At 40.1% G+C, this 27,520-nt stretch overlaps 1 protein-coding gene across 1 annotated transcript in view; it reads left to right on the top strand.

Moving 5' to 3' along the window:
• The window catches only part of GPR20 (G protein-coupled receptor 20), a 44,627-nt gene extending 18,969 nt beyond the window's left edge, over positions 1–25,658 (top strand). The window contains exon 2 of the mRNA XM_003760420.4: positions 20,086–25,658. Coding sequence (XP_003760468.1) covers positions 20,101–21,153 — 1,053 coding nt within the window. The 5' untranslated portion in view covers positions 20,086–20,100 and the 3' untranslated portion in view covers positions 21,154–25,658. The remainder of the gene's footprint in view (positions 1–20,085) is intronic.
• The last annotated feature ends 1,862 nt before the right edge of the window (positions 25,659–27,520 follow it).

Below are 27,520 nucleotides of genomic sequence, written 5' to 3'. Positions count from 1 at the left end.
CACAATGGGTAAGAAAACTTAAAAATTCAGAAATATACCAAAAAAAAAAATATGATCAGTTCAAATACAAAGAAACTGCCCAGTCCCACACTAGGAGACCCCAGCTCTTTCAACTTCCCTAGACTATCCTTAAAGGGCAGCTATATGTCTTATGATGCATAGAGCACATCTTCCTGAGATCAGACACTTACTGGCCATGAGATCTTGGGCAAGTCACTTTAACAACTCTGTTTGCCTCTATTTCCTTATCTGAAAAAAGAGCTGGATAAGGAAATGGCAAACCACTGTGCTATCTTTGCCAAAAAAAAAACGAAAAAAAAAAACAAATGGGGTCATAGAGAGTTGGACATGACTGAAACAATTCAACAATAACATGATGTCAGGAGAAAATTATTTTATCCCCAAGCCAGAGGTATACACTTTATTCCCGTACACCACACACACACACACACACACACACACACACCATATGAATAATCTGAAGTCCCTTCCAACTCAGACACTCCATGATTCTGACTTAAAATGCTCCCTGAATATTTGTACCTAGAATGACCCCAGTCCCCAATATAATACCCTACCCATTTATGAAACACCTACTGTTTGTACTGTTTGCAGAATTCCCTGCTAAGTGTTGAGGGAGACACGATCTTTTTCTTGTAACTTTAATTTCATTTTCATTTTCTTAATGGACAAGCTCTTGTTTTCTCTCCCTCCCAGATCCCACAGAGACGCGACATTTAGCTAAAACATAGTACTGCCCTTGTACATTCTAGTGAAATAATAAAATAAACACAGATAACTATAATACAATTTCCTGGCATTGGAGGAAGTGTTGTGGGATTTGCCTCTTACATGTATCAGCTGTGTGGCCCTGTAGGCAAGCCTCCTAAGGCTTTCTGAAGAAAGTAATCCTTAAAGTGCTGTAGAAATATGAATTGGTTTTTTTTTGCTGAGGCAATTGGGGTTAAGTGACTTGCCCAGGGTCACACAGCCAGGAAGTGTTAAGTGTCTGAAACCATATTTGAACTCAGGTCCTCTTGACTTCAGGGCTGGTGCTCTATCTACTGTACCACCTAGTTGCCCCAATATGAATTATTAATAATAATTATTATTGTAGTTGTTATTATTATTACTGACTTAGGAGACTGGGAAAGATTTCCTAAAGGATGTAATATTTGAACAGACTAATTTCTATCATCTCCCAGGAGGTAGGTGGACAAGTGGACAGAGCTGGGAGGGGGTGGAGGTAGGAAGACCTGAATTCAAATCCAGCCTCAGATACTTGCTAGGATGAGTCACTTAAACTCTTTCTCAGTTTCCTTAATCATGGAATAGGGATAATAATAACACCTACCTCCCTCAGTTAGGAGAATCAAATAAGAGAATATTTTAGTTTAGCACAGTACCTGGCCCATAGGAGGTACTTCATAAATGCTGGTTTCCTTCTTCTCATTATTAATTAATATTGGAAAGAAATATTTCTAGCTGACATTTACCTTGTGCTATATAGTTTACAAAATGTTTTACGTGTTTGCAACTCAATCCTGAAATCATCTTGGATTTTGAAGTCAGTATTAGTCAACAGTATGAGATGGCAATCCAAGAAGTTAATGCAATGAAGTATACAGAAAACTAGAAGGTGTGTTGCGTGTATGTGCACATGTGCGTGCACATATCACACATCCTCTGTTGTTCTATGCTGTTCTGTCAGGAGATCCAGTTTTGAGGATAGAGTCTTCCAATTATAGTCACGTGGTCCTGGGAAAGTTAGTTTATCTATCTGAGCTTGTGTTTGTTCATCTGTAAAATGGGAATAATAATACTTCTTTGACTACTTTATAGAGTTGCTATGAGATCATATACATGAAAATGTTATATAAAGTAAAAAAAAAAAAAGGGGGGGAGGGGAGTTGTCATCTTATCCAAGGTTCCATAGAATGGGTGGCGACAGTAAGAGAAATAAAAAGGAAAAGGAAAGAAAAGTGTCCAGAAGCCCATCAAGGCCCATTTTGTTGTTTTTCAGTTATTCAGTCATGTCCAACTCTTCATGACCCATGCCAGGACCTTCACTATCTCTTCAAGTTTATCCAAGTTCGTGTTCATTATTTTCTTGACACAGTCCATCTCATCCTCTGCCCTCCCTCTTTTGCCTTCAATCTTTCCCAACATCAAGGTTTTTTCCCATTGACCACCATCTTCTCATTATGTGACCAAAGTATTTAAGCTTCAGCTTCAGTATTTGACTTTCCAGTTAATAGCCTGACTGATTTGTTCTCCTTGCTGTCCAAGAGACACTCAAAAGTCATTTTCAGCATCACAATTATAAAGCATCAATTCTGCGGCATTCAGCTTTCCTTATAGATCAACTCACAGCCATACGTCACTACAAGTAAAATTACTTTGACTATGTAGACCTTTGCAGCAAAGTGATATCTCTGCTTTTTCCTGTGCTGACCAGATTTGCAGAGTTTTCTTTCCAAAGAGCAAGCATCCTCTAACTTCATGGCTGTAGTTACTGTCTACAGTGATCGTTGAGCTCAAGAATATAAAATCTGACACCGCTTCCATTTCTTCTCCTTCTATTTGCCAGGACATGATGAGACCAGTTGCCAAGACTATAATTTTGTGATTGTTGTTTAATATTAAGCTTTAAGACAGTTTTTACACTCTTCTCTTTCACCTTCATCAAGAAGCTTCTAAATTTTTCCTTACTTTCTACCATCAGAGTAGTATATTTCTCCCAGAACTTAATTCTGGCTTTTTATTCATCCAGCCTGGCATTTCATATGATGGCAATATGCAGCCTTATCATACTCCTTTTGAAATCTTAAATCAATCAGTTGTTCAATTTTTTGTTATAGCTGTTACTTCTTATCCCATATATATGTTCCTTAGGAGACAAGTAAGATGATCTGATTCTCATCTCCTTAAGAACTTGTCACATTTTGTTGTAATCCACACAAAAGTTGTTTTTATTCAGTCATTTCCTATCATGGGTGACTTCATGATGCAATTTGGGGTTTTCTTGGCAAAGATGCTAGAATGGTTTACCATTTCCTTTTCCAGCTCATTTTACAGAGCAGGAAACTGAAGAAAACGGGGTTAAGTGATTTGCCCAGGTTCACACAGCTAGTAAATGTCTGAGGCTAAATTTGAACTCAGAATAATGAGTCCTGAGCCTGCATTCTATCCACTGAACCACCTAGCTGCCCAAAGGCTTTAATATAGTCAATAAAGTAGATGTTTTTCTGAAACTTTCTTGCTTTCTCCCTAATGCAACAAATGTTGGAAATTTGATTTCTAGTTCCTCTGCCTCTTCAAAAACCATCCTACTCTTCTAGTAATTCTTAGTTCATGTGGTGATAAAGCCTAGCTTGCAGAATCTTAATCATAACCTTCCTGGCATATTAAGTGATTGCAATTGTTAGTCATTTGAACAGTCCTTAGCATTGCCCTTCTCGGTGACTGGGACATAAACTGATCTTTTTCAATACAGTGACCACTGTTGGATTTCCCATATTTGCTGATATTGAATGCAGTCCTTTAACAGCATCATCTTTTAGAATTTTAATTAGTTCAACTGAAATTCCATCACCTCTACTGCCCTTATTGCCAATAATGCTTTCTAAGGCCTACTTCACTTTAGGACTTACGGCTCTAGATCAATAATCACATCATCATGGTTTTCCATGATGTTGAAGATTATGTTTGCATAGTTCTTTTGTGTATTCTTGCTGCCTCTTCTTAATCTCTTTTACTTATGTTAAGTTTTTGTCTTTTTTTCATGTCCGTTTTTACATGAAATGTCTCCTTAATATTTCTAATTTTTTTCATTTATTTACTTAATATTTTCCCCAGTTACATTCAAAACAATTTTTTTACATTTGTTTTTTAAGATTTTTGAGTTCTCTCCCTTAGCCCCATCCACAATTATGAAACCACATGTAAAGTTATACAAAACATTTCCATAACAGGTTGTGAAAGAAAATATAGATCTCCTATCCTAATGAAAATAAAAACTTCAAGAAAAATTAAGTTAAAAAGAATGCTTCGATCTTGATCATCTTCGATCAAGTCCTTCAGAGTAGATGTGGATGATTGCATTACTGAAGATAACAAAGTCACTTACAGCTGGTCCTCCCAGAACATTGCTATTACTTTGTATACAGGATATTTTCCTTTGTTCATGGAAGACTTTCCAGGTTTTCCTGAGAGTAACCTGCTCATCATTTTCCAGAAAACAATAATATTTCATCAGAGAAACATACTTCAAAAAAATTTTTTTTACAATTATTATTGCTAATTGTATTCCCCCCTATTTATTCTCTCCTTCTCAAAAGTGTTTTGCTACTAACCACTCTCTACCCCAATATGCCCTCTATTTTATCACTCTCTTCCCCTTCCTATATCCCATTCCTCTCTTATTTTTCTGCAGTGTAAAATAAGATTTCTACACCCTTATTGAGAATGTGTATTATTTCTTATTTGAGCCAATTCTGATGAGAGTCAAGTTCACTTATTCACTCTCTACTCTCACTCTTCCCTTCCACTGTATGGCAGATAATTTGCGCCATTCCACTTCTCCCTTTCCCTTTTTCTCAAAATATTCCCTTCTCATCCCTTAATTTCATCATTTTTTACAAAAATATAGTCTCCCTTCATATTCAACTGTTTACCCATATCTATTTATATATACTCCAACTAACTGTCATAATAATAAGAACATTCCAATGAGTTACAAGTACCAATCTCCCATGTAGGAATGTAAATAGATAAATCTTATTAAGTCCCTTATGATATCACTGATTACCTCCTTTTGCTTCTCCAGAATCCTGAACTTGAAATTTTTTCATTCAGCTCTGGTCTTTTCATCACAAACACTTGAAAATCCTCTGTTTCATTGAATGACCACCTTTTCCTCTAAAGGATTATTCTATTTTACTGGGAAGGTGATTCCTGGTTGCAATCCTAGCTCCATTTCTCTCCAGAATATCATATTCCAAGTCCTCCAGTCCTTTAATGTAGGAGCTTCTAAATCTTGTGTTGTTCTGACTGTGGCCCTACTATACTTGAATTGTTTCTTTTGGGGTGCTCGCAGTATTTTCTCCTTGATCTGGAATTTGGGTTTAATATTTCTAGGAGTTTTTATTTTGGGATCTCTTTCAGGAGGTGATCAGTAGAATATCTCTAATTTCTTAAAAGACATCTTTTTCTTTTAAAATAATAATGGCTTTTTGTTTTTCAAAATACATGCAAAGATAATTTTAACATTCATCCTTGCAAAATCTTGTGTCCCGAATTTTTCTCCCCCCTTCCCTAGACAGCAAGTAATCCAATATAAGTTACACATGTAATGTATTCTAAATATAATTCCACACATATCATGCTGCTCAAGAAAATCAGATCAAAAGGGGAAAAAAGAAAAACAAACAAGCAACTAACAAAAACAAAGGTGAAAATACTATGTTGTGATCCACAATCAGTCTCCATAATCCTTTTTCTCTAGATGCAGATAGCTCTTTCCCTCACAAGTCTATTGGATTTGCCTTGAATCATTTCATTGTTGAAAAGAACCAAGTCCATCACAGCTGATCATCACATAATTTTTTGTGGTTGTGTATAATGTTCTCTTGGTTCTACTCACTTTCTTTAGCATCAGTTCATCAGGCTTTTCTGAAATCAGGCTTCTCATCATTTTATATACAACAATAATATTCCATTACATTTATATACCATAACTTATTAACCATTCCCATTTCCTTACCACTACAAAAAGGGCCACTACAAACATTTTGCATATATAGGTTCTTTCCCTTTTTTATGATCTCTTTAGGATACAGATCTAGTAGAGACACTGCTGGAAAAGAATATGGATAGTCCTTTGGACATAGTTCCAAATTGCTCTCTACAATGGTTAGATCAACTCACAACTCCACCAACAATGGAATGGTGTCTGTTTTCCCATATTCCCTCCAATATATATCATTATCTTAGCCAATGTGAGAGGTGTGAAATGGTTCTTCAGAGTTGTCTTAATTTGCATTAAAGAGACCTCTTTTTCAATAGTCCAAAAAGTACATATGGACATCACCAGATGGTCAATATTGAAATCAGACTAATTAGGTATTTTTCAACTAGTGATAAAGTCAGTTAAAACAAGACCTGGAACCAACTGTGACTCTGATCATGAACTTCTTTTTGCAAAATTCAGATTTAAGTTGAATAGGGAAAACCATTAGATCATATAAATGTGATCCAAATAGCATCCCTTATTAATATGAAATAGAAGTGATCAATAGTTTTAAAAGATTAGATTTCGTAGATAAGAATGTCTAAAGAACTAGGGACAGAGGTTTGTGATATTATGCAGGAGGCAACAACAAAACCGTCAGGCTTCATAGCTAGGAGTATGATTATCCAACTAAAATTCTAGTCCCCTTCAGGACAGTGATTCAGTCCTTAATGTCTTCTCACCAGGCATATTACACATCCCTTTCCAAAGCTGCAAAGCCTGAGACAATACTGAGATAGGAAAGCTATTTGACTCTAGGACTCTTGTTTTCTTGGCTTTCTCCTGTCTCTTGTGACAAAGATCAGGACCCTTAGATGCTCCACATATGGCAACTTGTAGAATCACTTCTCTGACAACCCTTGGGTCCCAGACCATCAATGCTACTTATTTTTATGACCTTGTGCAAATCACTTGTCAGCAATTTCTTCCCCTGAAAAATGAAGGGATTGGTTTAGACCATCTGTAAAAGCTACTTCTGGCTCTAAGTGCTACGATCCATCACTCCTTTCCCTTTCCTCCCCTGTCCCAACTCATACACTTTCCTAACCCTCTGGTTGTAAGGCCTTTCTGGGAGAAGAAAGCAGCTGAGCTCCAGGTAAGCTGGCAGGAATAGCCAATAGGAAGCATATCCTCCAGATGCTCCTAGCTGAATACCTTGACCCTTCGCCAGGTTTAAAATATATCCCCTCACACACCACAAGGCAGTCAAATCAATATATAGAGCCCTGCCCCAGTAGCCCAGCGATGAAAGATGATGGTCTCTTTCTCGGTAGCTGGTTCAACAGGCCAAGGAAATAAATACTCTTTGGCACAGTATGTCAGCATCATCTCTGCTCATAACTTAGTGGGCCAGGGCCCCAGTATCTCCATGGCAACCCCATCCAAATAAATAAGATTGTCTCATTACTTACCCTCCCTGAGTTGAACCGAGGGCTGCATTTGGAGCAGAAGACCTTGGATTCCAATCTCTGCAATCTGGCCTAGGTAGGACACATAAACAGCAATACTGGGATTTTCAAAGCCAGAGACTCTGATTTCTAATCTACCATGTTTATCACTCTGTCACAATGTCTTTTAGAACCTTACTGGCAGTTTTAAGTTAGATCCTTAATTAGCCATTCTCGTCTTTGACTCTCTAGGGAGAGACCCTGGAATATCTTGAAGTCCTGTTAATTCTGGGGGAGGAAGTAGAGCAGAATAATTGCTAATAATTGCTAATATTTCAATTATGTCCAATTCTTGGTGACCCACTTGGGTTTTTTTGGCAAGAATTCCAGAATGGTTTGCCACTTTCTTCTCCCTCTCATTTTAAAGATGAGGAAATTAAGGTAAACAAAATTAAGTGATTTGTCCAGAATCATGCAGTTAATTAATGTCTAAGATTAGATTTGAATTCAGTTCTTCCCCACTCCAGGTTCAGCGTTCTATCGAATGCATCACCTAACTGCCTCAGTTAGAAAATCATATATCAAAATTATTTATGCTTTACAGTGTTTTTGTTTTTTAACTTTCTTATTTTTTTCTTTTTCTGCTTATTGTTAAATACACATTTCTTTATGAATCATAGTTTTTCTTTTTCTTGATGTTAAATATTTCCCATATACTTTTTAATCTGGTTCATGACACTTGGGAGTGTCATGGAAGCCTTATATTTGATACCTATGTTCTAAGGTTTCTATTTGATGCCTATGTTCTAAGGTTTCTTTAAAAAAAAAAAAGGAATAAGGAAATGACCATAACTTTCTAATCATAGTATCAGTCCTGGTGATTCTGTGTCTATGTGTATTTTCTTCTTAGATGAGCTCCTGTTGACAAACACTTCAGGTCACTGCAACAACAATAATCCTTCATGTCTGTAATAGGATTTGTACTTTTCAAGACCCTTTCTCATCCATTATCTACACAGTTCCTTACACACGGCAACTCTGGAAATTGGCTGGGACAGGGACTATTCCTTCCAATTTAATACAGAAACTCAGGCTCATGAATTCAGGATTCAAAGTCATGAATCAAATCTAGCAGCAGAACTAGATCTGTAAACCACATTCTTTGATTTCACATCCAAGAGGACATTAAAGCACTAGACAGAGAAAGATAGTAAGAATTGGGGGTGGAAAAGAGAGAGGGGAAAAAGTAAGAGTCAGGGAAAAGACTGGGTGACTTGTTAGTGACATTGTAGAGAGGAGCTTGGATCATATGCTTCTAAGGTCCCTTCTGGTTCTGAGATTTTCTGTAAGGGTAGTAATGATAACTCACATTTTTATGCATCTCTCTGTGTGTATATGTATGTGTGCATAGATATAGATATATTTATCTCTCTCTCTCTCTCTCTCTCTCTCTATATATATATATATATATATGTCAAATGTTGTTGCCCCATTTTGTAGATGAGGAGAACTGAGGATCAGAGAGGTTCCACAACCTGTCCAGGAGCCAGAATTAATAAGTATCATAAACAAATTTCTACTGATTTAAAGTCCAGTGCTCTTACAATGGACTTATACTAGTTAAGTCTGACCTGCTTGCTGTGAAGTTTCATATCTCTGGTCTTGGCTTTTCCTGACTATAAGAATTCAGAACAATGACCATGGGTGATGTTGTGAGGAAGGACTTGAGACTCCTTGAGTGTCCAAGTACTGGCATCTAAAATGCTCCCCCAAAACATCCTTCCTTCTTTGAAAATTCAACTTTAATTATTTTTTTTGCACCGAACTCTCTCTCCCCTTCCCATCCATTGAGAAGGCAAGAAAAACAAAATAAAAACGAAAATAAAATTTATTGCCAATATGTATAGTCATGCAAAACAAATCCCCATATTAACCATATTTTTAAAAGAAGTTTCTATTTCAGAGTCTATCAGTTCTCTTTTGAGGGGTAGATATAATGTTTCATCATAAGTTCTTTGGAATTGTGGTTGGTCATTGGGTTGATCAGAGTTCCTAAGTTTTTCCAAGTTGTTTATTTTTTACAATATTGTTATTTTATAAATTGTTTTCTTGATTCTGGTCACTTCACTTTGCCTCAGTTTATATAAATCTTCCCAGGTTTTTCTGAAACTGTCTCCTTCATCCTTTCTTATAGCATAATAGTATTCCATCACATTCAAACTTATTTAGTCATGTACCAATTGATGGGGTTCCCCTTAGTTTCCAATTCTTTATCATCACCACTATAAAAAACTTGCTATAAATATGTCTAAAACTTATAGTTGTTTTTCTCTTTCTTTGATTTCTTTAGGGTATAACTCTAGCTATTCCTGGGTTGAAGGGTATACAAACTTTAAAAGCTGTAGGGGTAGAATTCCAGAGTAATAGGACTAAGATCACAGCTTCACTAACAGGGCATTAGTGAACCTGTTTTCTCATTGCTCCTCCAGCATCTATCATTTTCCTTTTCTTCTCATTATCCCATTTCACAGATGAGAAAAGTAAGTGGGATGATTTGCTCAGTCTCACTTCTTAGGAAGTGGTAAAAAGACTGGACTAGAATTCAGTTCTGAAAGTGCTTGGCTCTGGCTTGGTCCCTAATTAGCTAACTATGCATATCAATTTTTTAAATAATTTAGTATTCTCAACTGTAAAATGAGAACATTACATTAAATGAGATCCCATTCAGTCCTGACATTCTCCAGTTATCCCTAATCAACTAAAGTTACTTTCATTTCTGACATTTTGTTTTAAGATTCTCTCACTCTTAAATTTTGTCCCTTCCCACGCTAACATTTTAGATTCCAAGTTCTAAGATTCCTTCACTTTTTAAAATTTTGTGTTTAAGTCCCTTCCCATACTAACATCTAGATCTATAAAGTAAGATTCCTCCACACTAAAATTTTGTGTTCTAAATCCCTTCCCACACTAACATTCTTTGATCTCTAACAATATATTAAGATGAATCTTCCAAGTCTGACGTTTTATGTTCTTTGTCCCAAAAGCCCTTCCAGCTCCCAGCATCTTGCCGTTCTAGGATTTATAACAAAGGGGAAGGATGTGAGAATTTGAGAGGGATTAAGACTTAAGGGAAGGGGAAGGATAAAACACACCCTTATTCTTCAGCATCTCACAACCCAACTGGGACCTAATCATCCCCGCCCCCAACACTAATTTCCCAAAGTGCCCCTCTCCCCAAACACTTTTCCAGAGGAGAGAATACAATTTGTAGCATGAGAGACTTATTCTATGGCACAGTCAGAGAATGGGCCAATTTATGAGTACCCACCATATTGTTGGTGTTTATTGGAAGGCACTGAGATCATGAACTAGAGAGAAAACAAGGACATAAATTTCCTTGGATCTTGCAAGAGCACTTCTCAAAAATCCCAGTTCAGCCCGTGGCTATTGAGCTACTGGCAACAAATTTTGGGGCTTCTAGTCCATGAGAATATTTGCTTGGTAGAATCAATTATTCTTCTCAAGATTTTATCATTCATGATTTATCACTTTGGGTTAAACATTATCCTTCCTATAACCCCATAACAAAATACTAATCTCCCTAGAGAAGGGAGAATAGTCAGTCCCCAACATCTCTAGAGGAAGTTCTCATAAACTGATACAATATTAGATGTGGAAGGGAATTTAACCCTTCTTTTATAGATGTGGAAACTGAGGCTCACAAAGGTCATTTGCTGAAGGTCACACATAGGTGGGACGAGAGCTCTTTCCTTTAGAGGATAAATATTTAGGGCCAGAAAGACCTTCTTGGCACCCCATCGCTCAGGCCATGTGGTCTCCAAATCCCTCCTAATGCTTTTACTGGGAAGTCTTGGGTAGGGTCCAGCCAGAGCCCCTGCTTGAAATTTGTTTTCTCTAGGCTATATTTGCATCAGGGAGCACCAACAATATGTTGGGCGTTTTAGGAACCATGGAATCGGCCTACTCCTTGGCTGGGCCCATGGCCAATTGGCTCCGAGTCACAGGCTCTGCCTTCTTTCTTTCAACAAGGCTGCGTGGGCACTTTGGGAAACTAGGAAGGGACTCGGGTCTCATCCGAGTAATGAGAAGACCAAAAGACAGAGGCTGTGTTTTCTGCAATTAGACTTGGGTATCTAAGAGAAGGGACAATAGCTGCCATTTATATGGTTCCCTTTGGGCTCTCTTCCCATCCCATTATCATCCAATCTACTCAAAACTATTTATTAAGTGTTTATTAGATACAAACTGAGACAGTTAGATAGCACAATGAATAGAATACTGGGCTTGGAAATAAAAAGGCTCAACTTTATGAATTCCAGTCTGATTTCAGGCACTTACTAGAGGTATAACCTTAGGCAAGTCATATAACCCTGTTTGTCTCAGTAAAATGGACTGGAGAAGGAAATGGCAAACCGGGCCATCGTCTCTGCCAAGAAAACCTCAAATGGAGTCATAGAGAATCAGACATTACTAAAAAATGGCTTAACTTTTAGGTATAAATTACTGTCCCCAAAAATTGGATACAGTGATAAAAAGGACACTATCCTGCCCTTCAGGGAACTAACAGTTTAATATAGAGTGAGAGGATATATATGTAAACATTCATATTCAGGTACATACATATACATATTCAGATACATATATATTCAAATATATCTATACAGACATACATTTAAATGTATGTAATATATATATATATAAACAGTATGATACATATGACAAACATAGCCTAATGAATAGAGGGTTTAAATCCCCCTTCTGAGGGGGATTTATTGGCTTTATAATCTTGAACAAGTTCCCTTTCCTTCCAATGCCTCAGACAATCCTCTAAGACCGTAATATCCAGACCAAATGATTGTAGATCTGTATTTATGGCAGAGGGTCTTCCCTAGAGAGCTCCATATAGCAATAAAGTCATAGATTCAAGAAATGAAAGATATACAGTATCATGTAATAAGGATCATAGAGTCATAGATTTAGAAAGAACCTTAAAGATCCTGGAATCCAACCCCCTCACTCACTTTACAGATAAGGAAATTCATAGTGGACCAGTCTCAGAAGAGGTCCTGACTTGCTCAACTTTACCCAGGGAGAAAGTAGTATAGTCTGGATTTGAACCAAGGTTTTCTAACTCCACAACCAGTGATTTTTCAAACTCAACACTCTTCCTTCTACTTAGTGACTCATTGGATGTAGGGAGTGAGGAAGAGGCAAGATTCAAAGATATTCTCTGGGTCATTGGGAGGGTCCTAGGATTATAGGTGCATAGAGTGATGGAATTAGGACTGATAAGGGATGGATCTTGGAGTCTCTAGTCTAACCTCATTACAGATGATAGAATGGAAAGTTGGAAAAAGTCATAGAGGTGGTAAATATTAAAAGCAAGAATCCTCCAACTCCAAGTTCAGCATTCTATCTACTATGTCATTCTGTCTTTTCCCTTATTTAGAGGCATAGAAAGAAAAAGGTCCAGGTTTGGAGGGAAAGGTGATGAGTTTAGTTTTGGATATGTTGAGTTACTAGAACATCCAGATGGAGATGACTTTTGCACTTGAAGATAGTGGAGGGGCTCCCTGAGAACTAGGGCAGAATTTGTCCTGTAGACCAAAGGCTGTGTCAGAAGCTGTGTCACCTCTTCGGACCTTAAGGGGTCCTTCACAACAGGTCAGCCTTTTCAGACTGACAGACTGGTCAGTAAATTCAGACTATACCCCCCCCAATTCTCCTGTTCTCTTCCCTTTCATGTTACTCAAACTCTTTAAAAATCCTTATGATTACTTAGAAATCTCTTCACTAACCACACCCTAAAACTGAGAGAAACTGCCCTAGAAAGGGAAAGGGGTTGGTGAAGATCATGAAGAAGAAGCATTTTTCAACACATCATAAATCTCAGACAAGTTTTGGCAAGTGGCCAAGTGACTGGGAAGCAGTCCTGGACTCTGAACAAGGAGATGGCAAATTCTCTTTTTACTTTCCCCAAATGCCAATACCAAGGCTATATTTAGAGACTTGGGAAGGAAGGATAGAAGAGAGAGAGAAAGAGAAAGAGACTGAGGGATAAAGAGATATAAAGACAGAGACAGACAGAGAGAAAGGGGGGAGGAGGCTGAAACTTAGATGTACAGAGACACCCACAGAGGAAGACACAGAAAGACTTGGCTTGGTTTGCTCTATTTTAGAACTCAGGTTAAAAGTCTCTGCCTTTTAGAAGCAGTTAGGTGGTACAGTGATAGAATTCTGAGCTCATAATCAGGAAAACTGAGTTCAAAAATGGCCTCAGATACTTGCTAGTTTTGTGACCCCTAATTCCTGCCTGCTTCAGTTTCCTCAGCTGTAAAATGGGGATTATAATAGTACCTACCTTCCAGGGTTGTTGTGAAAATTAAATAGGATAATATTTGTAAAACTTAGATATGTCATTTTTTCAGTCATGTCTGACTCATCATGATTCTATTTGAGGTTTTCTTGGCAAAGAGACTAGAGGGGTTTGCCATTCCCTTCTCCAGTTATTTTACAGATAAGGAAACTGAGATAGGTTGAGCAAAGTGACTTGCCCAGTCACACTAGTAAATCTGAGTCCAGATTTGAACTCAGAAAGATGAATTTTCCAGACTATAGACCTGGTGTTTTATCCATTGTGCCATCTAGTATCCAAAGCGGTTACAGATGCTTACGGATTATTTTTTCCTCTTCCCCTTCATATCAAGGTCAGAGCTCAGTCTGTGGAGTTATAGTCACAGTTAAGGTTTATTCAAAGTCAGAACTAGGTCTGGACTCAGCTCAGTCTGGTATTAGGGCAAAGGTTCAATCTGGAACCATAGTTAGGATTGCCTGTCATCAAGATTACAAAGTAATGTCAAGATCAGAAATCAATCTCTCGCCAAGGTCAAGGTTGAGCCAAGTGACTGAGAAAGATTTATCATGTTTGTTTGTTTGTTTTTAAATCCAGCAAACACTTGATGACTGCTTTACATTTTCAGATTTCAGATTTTCTTTCTCTAGGTCTCCCCTTTCTTCTCTGAGATTCTACATGGACACTTATCTGCATCCATGCTATACCTCTAGGGAAACTAAAAATTCTTTGGTGACATGAGAGGCAATGCAGTATAATGGTGAGAACTCAGAAGCTGAAACTAGAGAGTCCTCCTACTTGATAATCTTGCCTGTTCAGTCAAAGCACACTAGCCAGGTGATTTGGGGCAAATTTTTGTTCTTTAGTCCTCAGTTCCCCCTCTGTGAAAGAAGAGGAAGATGTTCTCACTCCCAATCACCTACTGAAAGCAGAATTCTGGGCTTGGTGCCGAAGGTGACAAGAAGTTTTCAGAAATTAGGGTCCTTGCCTTTATGAAGCTTATGTTGGAGAAATAAGATCCAGATACAAAATCGAATTAAATCGTATACTCAACTCTATTTGGCACTAAGGGGATATAAAAAAGTTGGAAAAGATATGGTTTCTGTCTTTTGGACTTGTCAATGTAAATGAGAAAAGAGACAAATTCAAAACAACATATCAACAAATGTGAAAGATATACATCTGGCTAGGTCATTTCAAGGAATGGAAGGATGTCTTTGTGGGTAAGGATTAAATTGGGAAGATTTCTTGGAGGATGTGAGTTTAGACTGCACCTTGAGGAAAAGGTAAGAGGGGGCAGCTAGGTGGTAGTTCAGCGATACAGTGGATAAAGACCTGAGTTCAAATCCAGCTAGCCTTACTAGCTGTGTGACCTTGGGCAAATCACCTAACCCCTATTTTCTTCCCCTCTCCCCCAAAAAAAGAATAGGTAAGAGATGGCTTGGAGGAAAGAAGGCAGGTACCGCTTCCACATCACAACTTTCCCCATCGAGGTTTCGATACATCTCAGGATTGGCTAAGAACTTAATTGGGAATTTTTGAGGAGATTTGCAGAAGCTGCAGACAACATTCAAAGGCTAGCACGTGACACAGAAAATGTTTAGAAACTCAGAAATGAATAAAGCGTGTATAGTTATTGTGTTGTAATATTATGTATATTCTATCTTTTAATAACATAATAATTCAGACTTCTCTGCTATGAAAGGAAGGTCAAATAATCTTACACAGATTTTCCAGATCATGGGAGCACCACATCCCTAACCCCTGCAATGTGGAAGGGATAACTATATGAGATTTGGAAAGGACAACAGAGATTACATATTCTACACACATCCTCAACTTCAGTTTAGAGAAAATGAAATTGAGGTCCAGGGAAACAGAATGATTAAAAACTCAAAGGTTAGAAGTGAGCTTATCGGTTGCAGGAGACAAGACCAGTCTGTCTAGAGTAGAATATTTTTGTAGAGAAATTGTGGAAGCTAAAGAGAGAGAGAGAACTTGGTTTGGGTCAAACTGAAGAAGCAATTGAATGCCAAAATGAGGAGTTTGTACCTGCTGGACTAGGAAATAGGGAGCCACTAGGGGAATGATATGAAAATAATAACAATGATAATAGCAACAACAATTATTTCATTGCATCTCATGGAATGTTAGAGCTGGGAGGGACCATCTGGAGAGAAACCTGTGGCTACATAAGAGAAACTGTCCAAGGCCACAGTTAGTAAGTAGTGGAACTCATATTTCGACCCAGGACTTCAATTTGACAATTCTAACCATCTTGCTCCTCATTTTGGACTGGACCTGCGATGCAAGAAACTCCCAATGAAGAAGATACTCTCTCTGCCAAAATAGATCAGCAATCAACTGATCCATAATTGAGAAAAATTGTCCTGGGAGCACTGGAAGGTCCCTTAGCTGTTAAGTGGCAGTGGTTCCACTCCAGCCCTGTTTTTTTATGTCTCCTATTTCAGAAACGCTGTCGCATTCATGAGCTACATTGTTTTTCTAGGCTGCACTAAGAGATAGTTAATTACAAATTCCCCCGACCAGAATAAGATTCCAATCCAGATCTTCACTCAAGAGTTCAGAAATATTTTCTAAAGGATGTGGTACTAAAGCTGACCCTCCACCCTCTTTGAGGGAAAAGTTGAAACTCCCCCAGCCCTTATTTCTCCCTTTCTTTATTCCCTTCTCAATAAAGCCTTTTTATGGAATGGATTGAGTTTCCTAACATTGGAGGTCTTCAAGCAAAAACCAGTATTAATCCTTGTAAATGATCCCCCTGTGAGGTCCTTTCCAGGTTGAAGATTCTGCGATTCTCCCAGACCACCTACCTGGGGAAAGCAGAGGGCCCACCAGGGCTGCCTCTTCAGGGAATTAGCCTCCCTTCCTCCCTCTCCTCAGCCAGGCTTCCTTGAAGGCGGGCAGAGGAGACCCTGAATTCACTCCTTCCCCAGAATCCTCTATGATTTCTCCCCGAAAAAGCAAAAAAAAATCTCCTTATTTGGCTGAACTGAGCCAGCCAGGTCCCTGCAGCAGTGAAGGTTCTGATTTAACCCTTAGTTTATAAATAAAACAAGCGATCACAGGAGGGGGCTTAAACACCATCAGGCAGCAATGTAAACAGAGCTCAAAGCCATTCTCTGGGCAGGAGGCAGAGACTCTGGGGAGGGTCCAGGAGAAGCTAGGAGGAACTGGACAACCTCAGGCCCAGCTGCTGCAGGGATTCAGGCCCAGCGGGTGGGGTGCCGGGATATGGAAGCCCTGGTGTTTATTTGAATGACACCCAGGCTGTCTGGGAACATGGCCCTGGATTCTTCTCAGCTGAGACTGTCATTCCATCTGACAAGGTCTGCTAGGAATCTGGGAGAGGTCTGTGCTGTGTACCCCCCAGCCTTAGACATGGCTCCCCCATTGTGGACTCCCTTGACTAAAGGAATGAAGAATCTCTCCCAGAATCTTAGAATTGGAACTCGCAGCATCTGACCTTAAGTCTTACCTGAATAAGAATCCTCTCTGGAGACAGTGAGAGGTATCTATCTCAGTAGCTACTTAATAAATACTTCTTGAATTGAATTATATTGAAAATTGATCTGACTCTTCTCCCCACTGCCCCTCTGAGACCAAGCAAAATAATCCTAATCCTTCCTCCTCACCGCCTTTCAGGTACAAGAATATTGCTAGCCTTATTGGTTCTCTCATTTCTTGCCTTATCAAGGATAAACATTTTTAGTTCCTCCAAGTTATCCTTATATGGCAGAGTTTTCAGTCCCCTTCCCACCCTGAACTTGTTTTTCTGGACCGATTCCAGTTTCTCAATGTCTCTCCTTAAACATGGCACCCAGAAATGAACATTATATTCCACATGGCCCACAGAGTGCAACAGAACGGTCATTGCCCTGAGTTGTGGTCTCATTTCAGCCCCCCCACCCCAAATTATCTGACTTCAGACAAGACACTATCTCTCTGGGTCACAGTTGCTGATTTGTGAAATATATGTAGTGGGAGTTTGGGACAAGGTTATGGAGAGAATTTAAATTTTAAATTGTGTCATCATTTGGTATGGATATTATATCAGTTAATATCAGAGATCTTCTTATTCTGTTTGGCCCCAGAGGGCAGAATCAATAGTAGCAATAATATTTATATAACATTTAAGATTTTTTACAACTGTGATCTCATTTGATTCTCACAACAATCCTGGGGCAAGGGAAGGTGCTATCAGTATTATTATTATTATTCCTATTTTGCAGATGAGGAAAGTGAGGGAAGCAAAGACTCGTGTAATTTGCTAAGGGTCACACAAGGAGAAAGTGTGTTTTCAGATCTTCCTAAATTCCTCACTGAGCCACTTGGCAACAAAATGGAAGTTAAGAGGAGGTAACCCTCAGAACTGTCCAACAATGGAATGGGCTGATTTATGAGAGATTAGATTCCTCGAATGTTATGGAACAGACTGCTTTGAAGGTTATAATAGATGCTCTAGAGGTGTCCTCAGAGCATTTTATGATTCTATAGAAAAGGACTGAACAGAGTGGGATGGGATTAATCAGGAAAAAGATAGTAGTAACACATTTATTTGGTATTTTAAGATTTATTCCCAACAAATGAGAGAAGTAATTATTATCCCTATTTTATAGAGAGGGAAACTGATGCTGAGAGGGATGATGTACATGCTCACGGTCACATGGCTATTAAGCTTTGGAGAGAGGAAAAAAAGGAGTTTTGAGCCAAATTGTTCCATTTGCTTCTCACCAACATCAGGAAGCTAGGCTGTGTAATTGTGGGCAAGGCACATGTTTTGGAGTCTGACTGTGGGTTCAGACACCAATTCTGCCATTTACTAGTCACATGACATTGGGTAAATCCCTTGTGCCTCAGTTTCCTCACCTGTAAAATCATGACATTTAATTAGATAAAAACAACTGGCATTCATACAGGATTTAAGATCAGCAAAAAGCTTTTTGTAAACATTATCTTATTTGATTCTCATAACATCCCATAAAGGCAGGTGCTATTATCCTCATTTCACAGATGTAAAAATTGATACTTAGAGAAACTAAACCAGAGGCAGCAAAGTTCAGAGGTCGTATTTGAATATAGGTCTTACTGATTTCAAATCCTTCCCTCCTTTCCTTGCACCACCCTGGATTTCCAATAATTTTTAAGGAACTCCTATGATCTTGTATATCCTATCTCAGCTGGTTGCCTACTAATGTCCATAACTGAACTAGGAATCATTAGGCTTGGATTTTAGTCTTACTTCCACCAATGATTCTCTGGATAACCTTGAACTTCCATTTTCTGGAGCCTCAGTGTCTTCCTCCATTAAAAAAAAAGGGGGGGGGGAAACAGTTGGATATGATGTTTTGGGGGAAAGGGGAAGAATTGAGTCAGTCAAGGTTGAGTTGACCAGGATCATCACACAGCTAGTAAGTGTTTGAGGCCAAATTTGAAATAATTTTCTCACTCTATAAAATAGGGATAATAATTACTTCTCTCATTTGTTGAGAATAAATCTTAAAATACCAGAAAAATGTGCTATTATCTTTTTATTTTTTTATTAAAGCTTTTATTTTCAAAACATATGCATGGATAATTTTTCAACATTGACCTTTGCAAAACCTTGTGCTCCAAATTTTCCTCTCCTTCCTCCCACCTCCTCCCCTAAACCGCAAGTAGTTCTATACATATTATACATGTTAAAATATATGTAAAATCCAATATATGTAAGCATATTTATAAGGTGCTACTATTACCTTTCCCAGGAATAATCCCATCCCACTCTGTTCAGTCCTTTGCATAAAATTCTCTGAGCATCTATTACAATCTTCAAACCTCCTAACTCCGGGGTCAGTGCTGTATCCACTGTGCCACTAGTGCTTTTTAATGGTATTTCCAGCTGAACAAAACCAGTGGAGAGGGGGAGCAAAGTTTAAGCCAAGAAAGGGGTTCTACGGGTTGAGGGAGAAGGCAACCTTATGAGAAGGGAAACACAGTAACTGAGATCTTAAGAGATAGTAGTTGTGCTACATAATATAGAGGCTAGAGGAATACAAAAGAAGTAGTATCCCTGCCCAGTGAAAGAACTCTGGGGGATAAGATAAGATAAGAACCATTACATTGAATTCCCAATCCCTATATTTTTGTCCACCTGCATTTTGGATTTCCTTCACAGGCTAATTGTCCGAATCTTTTTGTACAGCAAAATAATGGCTTGGTCATGTATACTTATTGTGTATCTAATTTATACTTTAATATATTTAACATCTACTGGTCATCCTGCCATCTAGGGTGGGAGGAAGGAGGGGAAAAATTGGAACAAAAGATTCAGCAATTGTCAATGCTGTAAAATCACCCATACATATAACTTGTGAATAAAAAGCTATTAAAATAAAAAAAAAAAAAAAAAAAGTAGCATCCCTCACAAAAAAATCCGCACTTTGGGACAAAACTCCGTTAGCCACGAACTAGGTCCAGGTTATCTGCACCACGGGCTCATATTCCTCTCCATCTCATTGCTTTCCTTGCAGGTGCTGGTTGCCATCATGCCATCCTCCTCCGCTCAGGAACCCTCTCTCCTTGTCGGTCCCAATGCCACAACTCCAGCCAACAGCAGCCTGGAAGAGAGCCAGTTCTTCTACGCTTTCTCACTCCTGGACAAGGAGCTCCACGACAGCTTTCCCAGCCTGTGGGTGGCCCTGATGGTCGTCAATGGGACCATCTTCCTCGTGGGCGTGGCCCTCAACAGCCTGGCCCTCTACGTCTTCTGCTTCCGTACAAAGACTAAGACCACCTCCATCATCTACACCATCAACCTGGTGGTGACAGACCTGCTGGTGGGTCTGTCACTGCCCACGAGGTTCATCATCTACTATGGGGCTCAGAACTGTCTCAACTGCTCTCTGGTGCACGTCTTCAGCTACTTCGTCAACATGTACTGCTCCATTCTCTTTCTCACCTGCATCTGTGTGGACCGTTACCTGGCCATCGTCCAGCTGGAGGCCTCGAGGAAGTGGAGGAACCCCAGCTGTACCAAAGGCATCTGCGTCTTCATCTGGGTCTTCGCCGTGGTGGTGACCTTCTCCGTGCTCACCGCGGCGGTGCAGGGAGGCTCCTGCTGCCGCCTCTTCGCCTTGACGGTCTTTGAGTACTTCCTGCCTCTGGTGGTCATCACCTTTTTCACCGGGAGGATCATGTGCGCTCTGTCCAAGCCCAATCTCATGCACCAGAGCCGCGAGCGGCGAATGCGCGCCGTCCAGCTACTCCTTTCGGTGCTCATCATCTTTCTGGTGTGCTTCACGCCGTTCCACGCGCGCCAGCTGGCCGTCTCCCTCCGTCCTCAAGCCGTGTCCAAAGAAGCGGGTCTGGTGGCTTACCACGTCACCATCACCCTCAGCAGCCTCAACAGCTGCATGGACCCCATCGTCTACTGCTTTGTGACCAACAGCTTCCAGGCCACCGTCCGGGGCCTCTTCCGCAGAAGCGAGCCCGAGCAGACCAGCGGGGAGGTCATCAGCATGCACAAGAGCTCCAAGGGCTCCCTCCACAACGCCATCGTCCCCTGCCCCCGCGCTCCCACCGACGGGCCCCGAGTGTAGCCGGGCCGTAGGAGAGACCAGACGACGCGCAAGGTGTCGCGGAAAAATCCTGGAATTGGAGTCACGGACTCTGCTCTGCTCCTGACTCTCCGTGTGACCTTAGTCGAGTCTCCGCTTAGGTGGAGATGAAGTTTCCTCATCTATAAAATCAAGTCTTGACCCACGTGAGCTCTAAGCTCACATAAGAGCTCAGAAACATTCTTTCCAACTCCATTGGGACTCTGATGACCTTAGTTCTAAGGATGGTTCCAGGTGGGCTTCCACCTCTATTCCGCCTCTGCCTCCGTGTGTGAACTCACACAAGTCCCTTCAACTGTGTATGCCTTCATTTTCTCCTCTACCAAATGGGGAAGATAATGTCTGACCTTCCTACCTCATGGGGGAGTAGAGAGGGTGAGAGCAGCCTGTGATGTGTACGTCATTAGATACTTACAGACACATCTGGCCAGGGCAAATGGACATCAGATTTAGTTACCTGATCCTCCCCTAAATAGTGTTTTCTGGTGACTGAGGGGTTAGTTAGCAATTATTTCTTTAGTTCTAGGCATTTCCCCAATTTTGGTTAATTTGGTATGTGGGTACAGTCTCTGTGCCCCCATAAGTCTTAGGCACAGGAAGGGGAGAATTGGGGGGAAATGTGGGAGAAGAGTAGAGAAAGGAAAGGGGAAGAATCAAAGTAAGAAAGGAGCAAACCAAAGATGCCTCAAATGGAGAGGGATAGAGGAGATACCATCCATGATCACCTCAGGGTGTATATATACAGATGTCCCCTGGGCCTCACATTAGTACCGGATCTGAAGCTTTTCAGAAACACTTTCCCATCTAATCCATTGTCTTAGCTTTAAAACAGCCTGGAAGGATGGCAGGAAAAGGTCTCTATCCTGATCTTAGCATGGAGCCAGAAGCAAAGTGATTAATAAATGCACAATGATGTCAATTGTCCCCATTGTTTTTAGAGAAGGAAACTAAGATGCAGAGAATGCATGCATCTAGCTCTCAACTAAGGGATCCTTTCTCTAAACATCATCACCTCCCTTCATCTTAAGCATTAGCTTCCCACTGCTGATGGTCAGAGTCTCCTATGTGTGTCCCACCTGAATAAAAGCAGAGTAGACTTCTGAGGGAGTTCCAAGTAGGGTTTCCAATTAGAATTTCTGACTTACCTGCACCTGTTTGGTATACATAGAAACTTAGAGCTAAACAGGGACATTTTCCTGAACCTGAGGACCTCCACCTGTACTGATGGAAAGCTCTTAGCCCAGAGATTAATCTAGAGCCTGCCCAAAGTGGATCAGAGACCTCTCTTTGTGCTCAGGATAGGTAAAAGGTACTTTGGAAGTACCCTGCCTCCTCCATTCCCAGTCTGCCTCCTCAAATATATAACGTTTGAGTTGGAATATAGATAGGTCATGCCTTAGCTGCTAGCATGGAGGCAGTGGAGTAGATAGAATCCTGGATCTGGAGTCAGGAAAACCTGAATTCAAATCCTGCTTCAGATACTAGTCATGTGACTCTTTGCAAGAGACATAATCTCTGTCTGCCTCTGTTTCCTCTTCTGTAAAATGAAAATAATAATAGCACTGACCTCACAGAATTGTAGTAAGGAAAAATATTAAAGCATTTTGCAAACCTTAAAGTACTATCTAAATGTTAGTAATTTTTATTCTATGAGCTCTGCCTCCCCACCACCAAAAAAACCATTTCATTGATGAAGGAAAGAAGTGCTGACCCCCTCCCCTAAATTTGTCACAGTCCCACTTGCTAAAAACCAATAGTTCTGTTTATTGAGAGCTAATCCTTGAGTGTCCTAATACCTTTCCTTCTCTGAAGTCCTAGGGAATCATTCCAGAAATCCTACTCATTCAGTAACGTCTTTAGAAGTTCCTCCTAGGTCAGAAGGGAATTTTCTAGTGTGGCACATTGGAGGGAGAACCAGATATGAAGTATACAGGACCTGGATTCAAATCCAGACTCTCCTAATTACTACCAGCATATCATAAATTAGGCCCCCAGTTTCCTCATCTGTAGAATGAGGGCACTGGACTAAGCTTCTGTGGGGGTTGCAAACTCATATGGGGTCATGTAACTGAATGTAAAATTGTGACTTATAAATGTTTGATTTGTATGCCTATTTTATATATCTGTATACCCAGGGTCTCAAGTGAAAAAGGGTTGCAAGTGGAAAAAATTGAAGAAGCTCTCGATTGGACAAAATCTAGGATTCCTTCTTGCTCTGAAGTCCTATAATTCTGAGTTCTAAGCTACTTGGCCCTTGACAAAATGGAGACACTGAAGAGTTCATATTTAGAAATAACCCTATCCCCTCTTTAGTTCTTGCTTCCCTAGTCTTGATATTTTCTTCCCACTCCCTCTCCAGCATCAACATGCTCAGATGCTTTGTTTTTCTTCAGATGGGACAACCCACCCTCCAACTCAATGCTTTTCCAATGGCTGACCACCGTGTTTTAATGCTCCTTCTCACCTTCATGCCCAGGGTTCCTTTAAGACTCCATTCAAATCCCACCTTCTGCAAGAGGCCTTTCTCAGCTTTTGAGTGCTCCCTCTTCCCCCGGCAATGCTTTCTCTCTGAGATTACCTTCCATTGCATTATATCCATCTTGTAAATATAAATTATATGTTTTCTTCCATTAGAATGGAAGTTCCTTGAAGGCTTGGAAGGCTGCCTTGCCTTGATTTGTACCTATGGCACTGAGCACAGTACCTAGTATATAGCAAAAACTTAACAAATGCTTGTTGATGGACTATCTAAAGACTTCAAGGCTAGTCCACGAGTTTAAATGTCTAAGAATCCTTTTTGACTTGAGGTGCTCAGATCAGAATGTTCTCCCTGTAGTTAAGCAGGAAGATTTCTCAGTAACACCCAGTTCCCACCAGAAGGATGACTACCTATTCTTCCTATGTGTAAAGCTGATTCTACCTTCGAGCATTTTTTCCCGTGCCTTGAGCTGATTCCTCCAACTCCAATTTGCAGGAGAAAAATGTTAGAGGTGATAGAGGAAGAATTAGGGAAGTGACCCTGGCCAGCAGCTTAGTTCCCTGCCCTCTTATTGAGGGAAGCATTGCCCAAGCAGACCCTGCAGCAGAGAACCTTCCTGGATATGTTTCTTTAGGGAGTTCTGGGGTATTTTTTAGGTCCACCCCTAAGCCGTAAAATGAGCCTCCAGAGTAAGAGGTGGGAGACCTCCTGAACTGGAAAGATGCTACCATTTAGCTAAATGTTCCCCTGGCTCCCTGAAGCTCTAAGACCCAAATCCATAAGAATAAGGAATAACTGTTGATATTGATAAAGATGGAGGAAGATGAACTCAAGCACGGGAATCTTCCCAGAGAACTGCTCCCATTCAGCCCTGGCTCTGCTCATGATTTGCCATGTGATCTCGAGGAAGGCACATTTTCCTTTGGGGTTTTAGGTCCCTCTTCTGCAAGTGAGATCATCTCTAAAGTTCCTTCCAGTTTGGATATTCTGTTCTATGATTCCAAAATCCAAAGAAAGACCAGCAGCATCAATGATGATGGAGGAAATGAGAGCCCTTTGGGACAGAGAGGGGAAATCCTATCTTGTCACCTTCCACTTCATCCTCCAAGCAGTACCCCTGTATTGCTTTATATCTTCCAGGCTGTCCTGCTTCAGTACCACCAGGAGCATCTGCTTCTTGGTCTGTGATGTAAGCCTGGGTAATAAAGATAGAGGTATTAGGTATGGGCTGGAAGAGACAGCCTTTCCCCTGCAAAGGCTTTCTCTAGGGTGAGAGTTCAGGGACGCAAGCTTGGCTGGTGTTCCAAGTCCTGAGCAAGGTCTTTCCCAATCTAGACCTAGTGTTCTCTCCTCATTGAAAATGTCTTAGATCTCTTGGTGTATATATGTTGCATTTACTTATTTGTGTACTGGTTGTACCCCTTGGGAGAACATGACATCCTCGGGCAGAGGTGATTTTGTTCCTGTTTTTGTATTCCCCAGTTCCTAGCACAGTCCCTCACAGTAGTTAGCATAGTAAGTCATGTTTGTTGAGTTGATTTGAACACTTCATTTTACCAAAGGGGAAAGAGATGCCCAGAGAGGGGAAGTGATTTTTAGAGGGTAACCCAGCAAGGACACTGGTGTGGCCAGAATCAGAGTCTCCAGAGGCCGGGACCAGCCAGGGCTCTTTCCACTAGGCCAGAAGGTGATAAATATTTGCAAGCCACCACCCCTCCCCCAATCCCCAAACTAATTTTTTTTTAGTAGAAGAAAATGTCATGTGTATTTATATCAGATGTAAACAATTCCTGTAATGAGACGTCCTGAATTAAAGCTGTTTATTCTGACTGAGTGGCCTCCACTTCTAGAGCTCTGGGCAGATCCACTGGACTAAGCTCAGCAGGCCCAGGGAACAGCAGGTTGTTTCTGGAGTGTGACCAGGTCGTTGTGACCCAGGGAGGCCCCAGGTGGTGGGGAAAGCGGAGGGGAGGAGACCAGCCTACCTTGGACACACTCCCAAATAAGTCTGGGCACACAGACATTCCCACACATCTGCTCATGGCCTGGGAATCATACTCTCGAATGTACATATATATATATATATATATATATATATATATATTTATAATTTATATATTTATTTAATAATATATTTAAATTATATATATATAATTTATAAATAGATAGGGATATAGATATAGGTACATGTATATAGATATATGTATATGTAGACGTATAGAGAGATATATAGATACACATAGACATATGTATCTATATGTGTGTATATATACACACATACATGTATACTTAAATGCTTTTAGAGATGTGCATAAAGACATGATCACACACACATATATGTATGTATCAATCACATGGAAAAACTAGAATATGTCATTTGGAAAAACTTTAGAATTTAGGATGCCAGAACTGGAAAAGATTATAAATTTAGACTTGGAAGGTTCAGCTCCCTCAGTTTACAGAAGGTCAATCTGAGATGATTTATTCGAAAGTCACACGAGCAGCAGAACCCAAGCCCTCTGATGTCAAAGCCAATGCTCTTTCTACAACGTCACAGTGAGTGCGTTCATGCCTTAATATATGGAATGTCAGCTGAAAGGGACCTTAGAATACAGAATCCTAGATATGGGAGAGTCCTTCCTCTCACACACTCACTCATTCTCCTATATACCCAGATGCTTTGGCTCTGGATTTTCTCCCTATTACCTCCCCTTCCTAGTATGATAAGTGGTCTCTTTCCATATTTGGAGACTCGTAGGATCTCAGATTTGTGCCTCAGATATCTCATATTTTCCAAGGCTCTGGCGTTACTATCCCCTAAAGTGGAGTTATTCTGTAGGAGCTGACATTAGGACCCAGTAAGCACTTGTTCTTGCTGGTTAGATGGACAATCTAAATGCGTGCTGGATTCCCACCTCCCCTGATTTCATCAGTTCTCACTCTCCCAAATCTTCCTAGATTTAGGTTTATTCTACTGAGCATCCAAATCCTCCTTCTTAGAAGACAGGAGAGCCCACAAACATCTGGGTGTCCAAATCAGAAACATCTTCCAGTTCCCAGAGGTCCACATCCAGCTCGTCCCCACAAACCCTAATGCATTGATTCAAACTCTCTTAGCTTTCATGCTAAGTTCCCTCACTTTCCTCTCTGCTTTTCAATCACCTTCCCATCCACTTACTCCAAAAACAAGACTATTTCTCTATCTATACTCTATATACCAAGTACTCTACTCCTAGACTGATCCTGCCTACTCATCTGGTGACTAGTTCCAGGAGAACATCCCCAATGGCACAATACCCAGCACATAGTAGGTGCTTAATAAGTGATTGTTGACTGAACTTATTGGTTTTTAAAGCTTGATAAGTAATCACAACTTATAGAGACTATATCTTATACCTCTGCAGGGTCTACGGGGGCCCCAGAGAGAAGATTATGCAGAATTATCTCTCCCCATCTCTTTACCATCAGCAGCCATAATGAACTTTATGAAGTTCCCACAGTGTTTCTTACACTTATACAAAATATTTAAACATATTCCAGGTTTTTATATAAGTGAATTCTACTTTGTCCATCATAGCTTTTCAATCAATTCTTTTCTTACTTGGGTTTCTCTCTTTCACATCCTATTATTTTCTGATGTTGAGCATCCTACATCTTATGATAAGCCTTTGGTATATCTTTTTCCCCCTTATTCTACCCATTGTAACTTAACTAGATGAGGAGTTCCTGAGTTTGATTCCTTGATGGATTGTATAGATCTTATAGATTGCAGGTAATTGGTGAAGTTGGAGGAGGAAAAATTACATCTTTAATTCCACTAATCTCTAACTGAAATTTGCCATTTCCTATGAATATAGATGACAAACCATT

This window comes from Sarcophilus harrisii, chromosome 1 (genome assembly GCF_902635505.1).
Source record: "Sarcophilus harrisii chromosome 1, mSarHar1.11, whole genome shotgun sequence".
Lineage (NCBI taxonomy): Eukaryota > Metazoa > Chordata > Mammalia > Dasyuromorphia > Dasyuridae > Sarcophilus > Sarcophilus harrisii.
Note: the sequence above shows the minus strand (reverse complement) of the source record. Positions and strands in the feature narration are given on the sequence as shown.